The following is a 12,305-nucleotide window of genomic DNA, read 5'->3' on the forward strand; positions in this document are numbered from 1 at the left end:
TAGAAGGATTCCAGTACCAAGGTCACTGGTAAAAATGCCACGGCGGGACAAATACTGTGATGTGTGCTCTTTGATCGCCACTGTGTGTGTGTGTGTGCCTGTGTGCATATGTGCGGTATGAGTGCATGTGTGTGTGTGTGTGCACGCGGGTGTTTGTGTATGTGCCTGTGTGTGCGCGACGGGCTTGTTTGATGTGGTGGTTCTGGTACATTTCAAAGGCAAGGCTCTGATGAGAATCCTTCAGAACAGCGGGGGGAGGGGAGGGGGGTTATAGCCAGGAGGGGTGGGGTTTAAACACTGATTGGCATTCATAGCAGAGAGGCTGGAGTGCTGCTAAAAAAGAAATTAGGCTTTAACTAAGCTGCACCATTCAGCTGTTTAACTAAGCTGCTGCACCGTTCAGCTGTTTGAAATTCTGTCTTCTCAGGCCTTCTATTAATAAATGCATAATTGATTAGGGGGGAGCATACGTGCCTGAACACACTTTTTACTGACACACACACACACTCTCTCACACACCTACATGCTCACACGCGCGTGCACACGCATACACCCATACACCCATACATACACTCTTGCACCGCTATAACACTTTTCTATCTTCATGTCTCTTTGTGTTACCTCGCTCCATCCCTCGTCCTTGTGATCTCTCACTTTCAAAATCTTCTTTCTCTCCCTCTGTCTAATTTTCTCTTTTCCTGTCTCTCTCTGTGTCATTGTCTCCCTCTCTCTGACCCCCCCCGCTCTCCCTCCTGCTCTCTCTCTATCTCTCTCTCTCTCTGTCGTCTGCCCTCAGGTACAGTATAATTCCTATCTTCCCAGGGGAGTCATGAGTGGACGCCCTCTACTCAAATGCTTATCAATAACCTTTGAGTGCTCTCTCTCTTTCACTTCTGAGCAGCACACCCGTTGGGCACACACTCACAAACACAGGCACGCACACACACACACACAGGTACATAGACACACTCTGGCATGTTTGCAGATTGGCTTTAACCTTACAGTTCTCTTCCTCACTGATAAAGGGGAAATATCAAACGTCATAGGACTATAATCTGCTTTCTTTCTTCTGCTTCATTGATTAGGTGTGATGTGCCCCAAAGCTCAATTCTTGGGCTGATACTATTTATATAATACACTTGGTCTTATTCTTTGTCGGCATAACATCTCTTTTCACTGCTATGCCAGAAATTCTCAACTGTATCTTTCTGTTAAACCAGAAAAATCCCAATAAGTTGGTGGTATTACACAGCTCTCTAGCTTATATCAAGGACTGGAAGGGCCAAAAATTTCTTTCAACTAAATTCAGAGAAAACGAAGGTCCTTGTTAATAGGCCTGAACATACCTCTCTACAAATTCAGTTGTCTCCTGGCCCTTTAAATCTGCATCAAATCTTTGAAAATTGCTATATAATTAAAGTTTATTACTATTTTTGTTTTTACAATTCCCAGAGATGGTGCTTTTTGGTATTCTTGTTTCTCTCCTACTCCTCCTTATCCCTCATTTATCCACCTTTATCTTCTCTCCTGCTCCTCTCCAGATGAGCCCGGCCAGTTGAAGATTTACCTTCCTAAGAAGCTGCTGGAGTGTCTACCCAAATGTTCCTCTCTGCCCAAGGAGCGCCATCGCTGGAACACCAACGAGGTGAGAATGAGATACGCTCAAGAGGGGAATATTGGTGACAGTGAGCTGAACTCGGTGTTGTTTTCTGGTGACTCATCTGTAGCTAATGTCACATCGAGAGATGAACAGGAGGTAAACAAACACAATGACAGAATTTTATTATGGGTCTTTAAAACGATGACACTATAGCAAAGAAAAAACAGCTTAAGCTCACAGCCCAAATCCTTCTACTACTGACTGTACATTCCACTTCTTCCATTTTGCTCCCTGCTTGGCTTCGTAATCCAAACAACTCTGGGTTAAAGACTTGGATTTAGGGGCTCTTGGGTATAAAACTAGGAGAGAGAGGCTGAGAAACAAGGAATGGAAGTACAGATTAAATGTTTTCACCGCTGGGTGTTACTTGGTGCAAAAAAACCTACGGTCAGTAAGATAAAGACTGCTATCTGAAGCTCACATAGTTGCTATGCAACCATAGCAAGCCCATTAAAAGTGTGGCACATTTCTGCTCAAAGTTGCTTTTTTTTCAGCCCCTGTGTTTTGTGTGAAAATGATGCTCCAGTTCCCGTGCGTAATGTTGTCCTCAAAAATAAATCCAATAATTCTGTCCATTGTGAAAAAAAATGGAAAGATGTCAGTGAGGCAGAAACAACAAAAGCAGTGACCATGCACTCAAAGGATTAGATCATAAAAACAAGTTATGAGTTATAGCAACTCGGGGGCTTTTCTCACTGCACTTCACCCAGGGTTAACTGCATTATAGAACTTTTAGTCACCCTCGGCTGACAAAGGTTTCACTCAAACACATGGCTAACTCCCATTAATAGAAGACAAACTTCGCCCTGCTCTGGGCCAACGTTAACCTCATATTTGCAGGGTTAACAATAGATACTGTATCTTGAATTTTGCCACCAGCTAACTGATGCAGTGCAGAATGGGGCCAAATTAGCCCTGGGACAACTCTTAACTCAAGGCCAAAGATAACCCTGAGCTAAATACGTTGGGTGTGAAAAGCTTTTCAGAGTTGGACATTGTTCCAGGCTAAAGCTGTTAGCTTAGGGAAGTGTTTGATGGGTGAAAATGGACGCAGACATTTGTCGTCAATAGCTCCTTGTTTATGCAACGCACAGCTCTCCACTGGTGGTTAGCTCCATCCGTTGTGATGTGGTTGGCCTCTGCTGAGACATTTTCTCTATGTGCAGGCTGTGCACTCCATTATGGATGTGTGTTTGTGTGTTTGTGTTATTGATTACCAAGTCCAGCATTATTATGCAATGCAAAGCTGATTTGGCCTGTGGTTTTTCTCTCAGGAAAGTCATTACATTTTTCATGCAATCCATCTCAATGAAGGTCATACTGGGAGTTAAGCACGGCGCCTACTGAACAGTGTGCTCACATGAATAGGCAGTGTGTGTATGTGTGTGTGTGTGTGGGGGGGGAGGTTCAGAACAACGTGATCACTGTTGGTTAGGGACTTTGCGTTGAAGGCACAGGGACTACACCGGAGCACTTTGTCTCTGCCCCCTCTCTCTTTCTCTCTCTCCCTCAGTCTCCCTTCCAACTCACCATCTACTCCTCTCTATCTTTATCTTTCATTTTCCTTTATTCCCCCCCCTGTCTCGGTCTCTCTCTCCATGGCTCTCTCTCTCTGATGAGGAGGTGCAGGCTCAGTTCAGGGGGAGGTTGGGTGTCCCTGAGCGGATTCCTTCAAAGCTCCTCTTCCACCCAGGCATAAAGTTTCCTGCATACTTAAACACTCCATTGTGTCTGCTGCTCCTCTTGCTTGCTGCTTTCAGAGGAGGAGCAGTGTGTACGCTCACTTGTGTGTCTGAGCTTGTGCATGTATGTATTTATGTGTGTGTGTGTGTGTGTGTGTGTGTGTGTGTGTGTTTCTGTTAGCGATGCGCACAACTCCAGATTATTGCAGTCGATTATTTTGAAGCTGCAGCAACAGAAAAATCGATTTTTCGGTGTTTGTCGATTTTTATCAGTCTGTATTGCAGACACTGCAAAGAAGTATAGTAGTTTTCATCAGCAGCATATTGAAAACTGAAATCATCACAGGTCATTGAATTTTATACACATGTAGGGTTTATTTGTGCAATATAGATTGTAGTTTAATACAATGTTATACATTGTATTTCCAGACTAATCAGATTGCAAAATGTGAGAATAAGATTAAAAAGAGAGTTTGAAAAAAGGCAAGTCAGCTGTCAAATGCGAAGGTCACATATCTATTTATTCAGTCACATCCTCTCTCTATGTGTGTGTGTGTGTGTGTGTGTGTGTGTGTGTGTGTGTGTATGTGTGTGTTTTAAATTACAAAACTGTTCTGGTCTAAATGTTGTTCATAAAGTGTGATGATGACTTATCGACAAAACCCTGTGTTGGAAACGCCCAGTGATTACTGGGAGTGTACGCACACTTGTGTGCGTGTGTGTATGTTTGTGTTTGTGTATTACAGAGATGTAGAAAGCCATACACTTCTGCATGTGGAACTAAAGAATCGGTTTTGAGTTTCCTCATCCTCAGTGTTTGGGTTTTGGGTTTCTGCGTGCTGTTAATGTATGTCTGTGTTTAGCAGTTGTGTTTTGCTGTGTGTGTGAGTCTGTGTGTGTGTGTGTGTGTGTGTGAGAGAGAGAGAGAGAGAGAGAGAGAGAAAAGAGAGAGTGTGAGAGATAGTGAGATTACTGTTCTGTGTTTGGATAAGGATGGCTGTGATTAAGTCAGTCTTAATCCTTCCAAGTCTTCATCTGATATGTCCTTATTCTCACCCTTTTGTTGTGTGTGCTGGTGTGTGTGCCGGTGTGTGTGTGTGTGTGTGTGTGTATGTGTGTGTGTGTGCGTTTGTTTTCCCGCACGTGTGCGTGGTTGCATATGATCCTCTGATCTCTGTTTTGTCACGCATGGTTCCCCCCCGACACCTTGGCCTCCCACGAGCACTGAACTGTGACCCCATGCATTTTCACCCCGTCCACTCCTCCTTCTCTCTGTCCTTTCCTCTCTTCCTTTCCTTCCCTCCCTCTCTATCTCTCTCTCTCTCCCCCTCTCTCTCTCTGTTGTGTATCCACTGATGTGTGAAATTATTCTGGGATGGAGGGATGGATTCCTCCCTGAAGGGCTGAGCGGAGGTGTGAGCCTTTTGTTCAATAATAGATTGGGGGTGTATGTGTATCTGTCCATAGTAATAGGCTATAGACTACTTTTAGATAACAAACCACACTCAGGTGGACAGACTGATGCTAGAACCTGTTTTATCCAAACCCATCGGGAATGGGTTATTGTTGTGGTTAAGCAAAAATGCGGGGGCTCTCAAACTTTTCATCTGTAGAAAAAGAGAAGTTTAGCCTCTTGTCCTGGGACCCAAGCTCATGAAAAGATATTATTACTCTTGTCATGTGGGGACCCTTGACTTCCTGACTCATAGTTTCAGAAACCAGACTGAGCTGAGTATTGAAATTCCCAGCCGAACCTTAAATTCAAATTATGAAACGTGCATGCACACGCCATGTGAATGCGCACTTCTTTGCACAATCTAATGCGCAGTTTAAAGGCTTCTTGCAGTGGGGGACTTTAGAACAGCCCCCCACCATGTTTCAAATGATGCAACTGTCAAACGGCTTGGTACAGACTTCAATACATCACACAGAAGACAGCCTTCTGCTCCACTACGCTTCTGCATGCGAGTCTGCGCCACATGTCGCTCAGCCGAACAGGCACAGTGCAAGTGTGAGGTTCAGACGTGATTTTGGTATCTATGATTTGCAATGATATGATATGAAACATGTGGTGTTGTATTGCAGAACTCTGTTGCAGCCATAGTGTGATAGAGTGATAGCGCTATAGTGTGCAGGCAGCCGTCTGCTTGACAGTTCGCACACGCTCATATCTAGTTGTGCCGCTGCATGATATTAACATGATTGCTTGAATGAGCAGCACATCAAAAAGGATGTACATTTTAGGCCACTGCCCCATCTGCCTCCCTTGAGTGTGTGTGTGTGTGTGTGTGTGTGTGTGTGTCGAGGGGAGGTGTTTCCATGGTAACGGATTAGGAGGGTGTGTGTCTGTGTGTGTGTTAGCATGTCCATACTAATGCCTATGATCGATCTTCCATATGTGACACAAAGGCACTTCATGATTGTGCATTGAAGGTGATGAGAGAGATGTGACGTACTCAGTACGTCTGCCTGGAATGTCAAACATGGATGGCATAAAAAAACACTTTCGTAAAGCTCTAAATCTCAGGTGCAGGTGTCAGAAACACACTCACATACACATGCGCGCGCCCTGGTGTGTCAGGTTTGTATGTGTGCTCCAGTTTCTCGACCAAACAAGCACTTGCTGTGGGGGACAGTTTTAACTCTAATTGACTTAGCTGATTAACTCAGTTCTGTGTGTGTGTGTGTGTGTGTGTGTGTGTGTGTGTGTGTGTGTGTGTGTGCGTGTGCGTGCCGTGTGTCCAGGTGCCATCCTCAGCTTCTAAATAGATATACTGAATCAAATATGCATATGTATTGCTACATTTGAGCAGATATATCTACCTATTTTCCCCATAGGTAAGACATAAGGCAGGGGAAACGTCTGGAATTTGCATGGCCACAGAGAGGGATGATGCTAAATGTCAGTGACCAGACTGTAGGAAAAAATCCTAGAAGAAAAGAGCGGAGTGCTCCATTATGGAAACCCAGAGCGATACAGTTAGCAGACAGCCAGTTCCAGGCCTCTATGTTCCATTTATACTGTGGTGAAGGGTGCCCTTGATTTATGACTTTGATGTGTGAATTGCTAATGTCCAGCTCACAGTGGCACAGGGCTGGGAGATGCTGACACTCTCCATTTTGTCGGCTGTGTCAGAACAAAGACAAAAGTAACGCGCCTTTGGAAACTTACAGAAAGTTTCATTTTCAAAAATGAAATGGGTGTGTCGCTCTGTGGGTGCATGCAGTTGTTAGATAATGTGTTTTGTGAGAGACTATTTGTGTGTGTGTGTGTATGTGTGTGTGTGTTTGCGTGTGTGCGTGTGTGTGTGTGTGTCCCAGAGCCTGCCTATGGCTGTAACCTCTCCAGTTGACATTGAGCTCCGTACCGTTGCCGTTTACCAGAGTAAAGCATGGTTTAATGAGGGGGCAAAGAAGCCAACACACACACGCATACACACACATACACACACACACACACACACACACACACACACATACACACATGCATGCACACATGTATACACACACACACACACACACACTACCAGAGGGGAGTTTCGCAGCTCCCTATGTTTGATTCCTATTCTTTTATTTTTAATCATTCCTCTGTCTTTTGGGTTGAGAAATATTTTATGTTTGGAGAGCGCCAAGTTATAATCACTAATTAGTCCTCCAGGCTCTCTCTCTCTTTCCCCCTCTCTCTCTCTCCCTTCTCCTTCTGTGTCTATCTCTCCATCTCTCTCTGAGCCAAGCATAGCCCAATTAACACCCAACGTCATTTTGTGTCTGTTTGGACTTCCATTTCCGCTGGAACTTCAGACACACATCCATACTGTCCTGCTGACCAAACTGGCAAAATGAGCCAAATATGTCGCAATGCAAAACTCTACTCTATTCACCCTATTCATGAATGTAATTTCCTTGGCGATACATGTAATTATCCAACACGCTTTTCATTTGCAAATGAGATTGCACATGGTGAATTGGAAATGTGTGTGGATGCTTCAAAGTTTCGAAAAATTGTTTGGATCAGTATTTCATTGGGTTTCAGTCATGCAGACATTTCACTAGTAGGAACCCCCCCAATTCACAAGGGAACGGGATTAACCAGGTTTTACTCTCCTCTCCTCTCCTCTCCTCTCCTCTCCTCTCCTCTCCTCTCCTCTCCTCTCTTCTCCTCTCCTCTCCTCTCCCCTCCCCTCCCCTCCTCTCCTCTCCTCTCCTCCCCTCTCCCCTCATCTCCTCCCCTTTCCTCTCCTCTCCTCCTGTCCTCTCTCCTCTGCTCTCCTCTCCTCTCCTCTGCTCTCCTCTCCTCTTGTCCTCTCCTCTCCTCTCCTCTACTCCTCTCCTCTCCTCCTCTCCTCTCCTCTGCTTTCCTCTCCTCTTGTCCTCTCCTCCTCTCCTCCTCTCCTCCTCTCCTCCTCTCCTCCTCTCCTCCTCTCCTCTCCACTGTCCTCCTCCTCCTCCCCAACTGGAAGCCCCACATTCTCTTCCTGTTCTATTTCCTCCACGTCGCACAGACCCACTATTTATCTTGCCCACTATAATTTGACACAAAATATTGTTAACCGGAGACACAGAAATATATTAAACAGTGGGAATGCGTGAGTGTGAGTATGTGTGTGTGAGCGTGTTCATTGGTGTGTGCATGCGTGTGTGTGTGTGTTTTAACTTTCTGTTAGAGTCTCACAGATTGCAAGCCTATCCACAAAAGAACCAAACGACCAGCAGTGTCTGCTGTAATAAGAAGCCAGGCTGTGCGGAGGAGACGATACTTCTTGTGTCCTGAAATGTCCCTAAACCATGTAGAACCTCTGTGATATCTGGATCATGTGTAAATTAGAATTTAATTCAGTGGATACAAATAAAGCATTCAAATGTGTGAGTCTGTGTGTGTGTGTGTGTGTGTGTGTGTGTGTGTGTGTGTGCGTGTGCGTGTGCGTGTGCGTATGTGTGTGTGTGTGTGTGTGTGTGTGTGAATTTTTAAGTGGCATGCCAATCAGGGAGGGGTGTGATGGGCCATTTATGGGTCTGGATTGAAGCCCTACTTCTTCACACTTCTCCATCACTAAGGCGTGTGTGTTGCCAGGTTAATGCATTACTAAACCTAGAAATTTATTTTGCAGACATTAAAACTGAAATTAGCCTGGATGGTCACAGGTTCTGATGAAACATTGGCATACACTGATTATTTATGACAATGTTTATTGATACAGCATCTAAGGGCAGTGATGAGCAGATCTTGGAGAAGAAAGATGTTTAGGAAATTAAAGCACGAATACACTTTGCTGTATTACAGTGGAATGAGGAATTTGTTGTTGGAACTGCTCTTGATTATTTTATTTTTATATTTATTTATTATTTTAACTCTTTGTGGCATTGTCAATATTGAAAAGGCAGATTTCAATCAACACTGTGTTTCCGTTAGCATTAGGCCTTTGATTATAATTTGCATCTGTCTACGCATTTCCTAACCAGACTCTTTACTCTTTGACCCAGAGAGTCTGGGGACTTTCTTCCCTGTTGCCCACAGCGATAGTGTCGGTATTGAGGAGGCAGGTGTTGATGTCATTGGAGCATTTTCTTTCTGATTGGTCTTGTCATTCAGTGATTTGTGTATGTGTGCAGCAGTTTCTCCGGCAAGCACTCAGCTGATGTTGGGAGAGAGAAAATGTTAACAGGTGCGAATGTTACAGCTGATTCAATTTGTACGTTTATGTAGTCGGTGCGGGCAGAACTTAAAATGAAATGGCACTTTACATGTAAAGTCAAAAGTAACATGGACAAGGAAGCGACTGCAACGCGACCTGGGCATCAGTATTTACGTTCGTCATGTTGTTGTACATCAGGTAAATTCAGGTAAATATCTGGAAACCAGTAAAACTTAACTCTCAAAGGTTGAGCGCATTCCCATCGGAGTACATTGTTCAGCTCTGTCTCAGGTTTCTAGATCTAAATGGATTTGGGGAAAAATGCAAGACATAGCTAAGAAGCAATGAATACTTTTTTAAGTGACTGAATCAAATGGATAAATTACCATATATTTTCTGAATAGGTGAAACGTATTATTGATTATTTTTTCATTATTATTATTTCCCCAGAAATCTGCTCATTGCCATCAGTGCTTACATGGATGCCAATTGAGAGAAAAGTACTTGGAGTACTATGGAGTGAAAGAGAGCAGACCAAACCAAACTATCGTTTTGCTTTCTTAGGCCCTTCAATTTACAAGATGAGGTTTAAAATGTTTCTAATTTGTTTGTTAACCTATGCCCTGATGTTTTTTCTTAATATTCTTAATATTGACATTTCTTGTCTTGATTGCAGTCTGCTCATTAACAGTGTTAGCATTAACAGTGTGACTTGAATTGAGCTGAAGAAATCTATCTAAACTTGATTTTCCAGACTAAAAGTAGCTGCAGTTGGTATTGTGTCTTGCTGGCATATCATCATAGAATCCTTACTGTAGATGAAGCAGAATTGATTTTATATTTATTAAATATTAGATCCAACAAAAAACTATGATTTAATTAGTCCAAGATTCTTTAAAATCACATTTAAAGAAATTGATTGAGAGGCAGGCGCCCACTTCTTTTTACACATGGATGGAAATGAGATGTGTAAGCTATAGTGCATCCATTCTTGGACTAAAACACAAAATCAAGCAGGCATCAATTTCTTGGCAAAACTGCATCTATGTTAAATAGCCTGCATCAAGACATCTATATCGTATCTCTGCCTAGCAAAAGCAAAGAGGCACATACACCTATGCATCCTAATAAATGTGCACATTTACCCCCAAATGTGTACATTCACCATGGAGTTGGTAAATGTACACATTCATCACACATTTACAGTAAATGTTATACATTTACAATTTTCCCACGTTTACGATAACAGACACATTCTTAGATTTGGTGAGATTCAGTGTGTGTGTGTGTGTGTGTGTGTGTGTGTGTGTGTATTTGCGTGTGTGTGCTGTACTCATATCCGCACAATTCCACTCAGGAGTCCACAGTATGTGTCCACTGCTTTCATATCAAACTGCAATTCTATCTTGCTTCACATATTTCTCTGTCTCCCTGTCGCTCCCCTCCTCTCTCTCCCTCTCCCTCCACCCTCTTGCTGATGTATGGAATGTCTACTCTCATATGGAGTGTGTTTGTAAAAGTCACGGTAATCAAATTTCACTGATTCCTGGGGGATTAAACAAGGTGGCATTTGTGTGTGTGTGTGTGTGTGTGTGTGTGTTCTGTCTCTGCATATACAATATTAGCCCTGTGCTAAGTTGTGTATTGTAATGCAGCTATGTCATTAGTCTAAGACCAGCTCAGCTATAATATATCATCCATCATCTTCTACTCTAAGGAGCCAACTACATAAGGAATACTACTGATACTGGTACAGTTACACCCTGTACTTACAGTGTGTACATTTAATTGTTTGGCCACTTGACAGATAGAAAATAAGGTGTTCACTCGTGCCTTTGGGTGTTGGACAGTCAATTCTCTGTTTCCTTGGTAATACCTCTCTAACTAATACTTGGAACACAATCACTCTGTCCATAGTCAACATTGTATTATTATGCAGTGGAAATGTTAGATCACTCCAATCACTCCAATAAATAGAAAACACTTGGCAACAGGGAGATTTCCTAGTCCCAAAACAGCTATTAGCCAGCAACCTAATGTTAAGCCTTATTGTCACTAATGTTGCCTGTTGGCGATCAGTATATATTATGGTCTGACAGCATGTTTGTTAACACAGCTAGCCAGCTAGCAAATCATTTCATTGTCCAATACACAACAGCAACATCATTTTCCCAGTGAGATCGTGGGCTATGTCTAGTGTCAGGTGTTATTGCATGTTGAACTAGAAAGACAGGATCCATGACAGTTATTATGTTGAGTGTAACATCTACAGTTAAGTTAAGTTAGTTGATGATGTTTCTTGCTTCCTTCTGTTATTTATTCTTATACATATACATTATAGAAAATCTTTCAGACTGTTCATATGCTTTAGAAACCACTAGTATAAGAACCATTACGCTTGAAACTAGAGCGATGGCACTGGGCTCCACCTTGCACCTAATGCATCACCGTTGTATGCATAGTCAAACAAATCCCTTTGGAATTATTGATACATTAGACCATGCACTCGTAATCTGAGAATGGCATATATTTGTCAGATATATCACTTACATATTGTCTCCTGCTTCAAACACATGGTCTGTTAGCTATGTATGAGTATACAGGCTGTATGACTGTCCTTCATGCAGAGGTATCAGCCCAAGAAAGTAAAGGAGAAATTTCAATGTAGATTGGTACAGTCCACGTGAAGCGGAATTCAAAATGAAACAAATCCATACCTTTTACCACAAGATGCAATAAAGAAGTTCCAAACACTGTCCAAATTCTGCTGACTCCTGATTTGTGGTTATGACTCCGTTAAAGGCAACAAGAAAATGAGTAAAACCTTGCTGGGTTTTTGAAAATAATGTATTTAGCTATAGCAGAAAATAGCATCATTTTAATCTACTGTAGCCGCAGATGTAAGAATGAAGTCTGTAGGGAAGGGGTTAAATTACATTCCACATCTTTCTTCTTTAGTCGTCATTCATCCTTGGCAGCTGGCCATGTACAAAACCTATCATTTTGTTCAGCTTTTTAAAAGTTTTATTTTCAAAGAGGCAGTGAATTTCTCATTCTTTCTTTGATTTGAACCACAGGCTGGCAATCATCAGACTTGGCAATATATTTGGAACTCCTTTATTAAAATATGTGAAAAGTATGCATATGTTACACTTTGCAATACCCTGAAAGAGTGAGTGCAGGGCCCAGAGTAACAGTGTATTCAGGTCAACAGCCCAGGGCTTGATCCTAGGCAGAGACAAATCAAACTACAGTGGAAGCCAGTCACTGCAGCAGAGCTGATAACCTTTAATGTTTACTTTTGCTTATGATTGTTTTAACTCCGCCTGC

General features: G+C 42.7%; 1 protein-coding gene across 1 annotated transcript in view; it reads left to right on the forward strand.

Moving 5' to 3' along the window:
- Window positions 1-12,305, forward strand: part of LOC139651988 (calmodulin-binding transcription activator 1-like) — a 49,074-nt gene that overhangs the window by 5,165 nt on the left and 31,604 nt on the right. The window contains exon 3 of the mRNA XM_071528901.1: window positions 1,542-1,645. Within this exon, the coding sequence (XP_071385002.1) occupies window positions 1,542-1,645 (104 nt within the window). The remainder of the gene's footprint in view (window positions 1-1,541; window positions 1,646-12,305) is intronic.

Source organism: Centroberyx affinis, unplaced genomic scaffold (genome assembly GCF_046629955.1).
Source record: "Centroberyx affinis isolate AG114_WGS23_722 - 3 ecotype Tasmania unplaced genomic scaffold, CSIRO-AGI_Caff_v1 ptg001738l_1, whole genome shotgun sequence".
Classification (NCBI taxonomy): Eukaryota; Metazoa; Chordata; class Actinopteri; order Beryciformes; family Berycidae; genus Centroberyx; species Centroberyx affinis.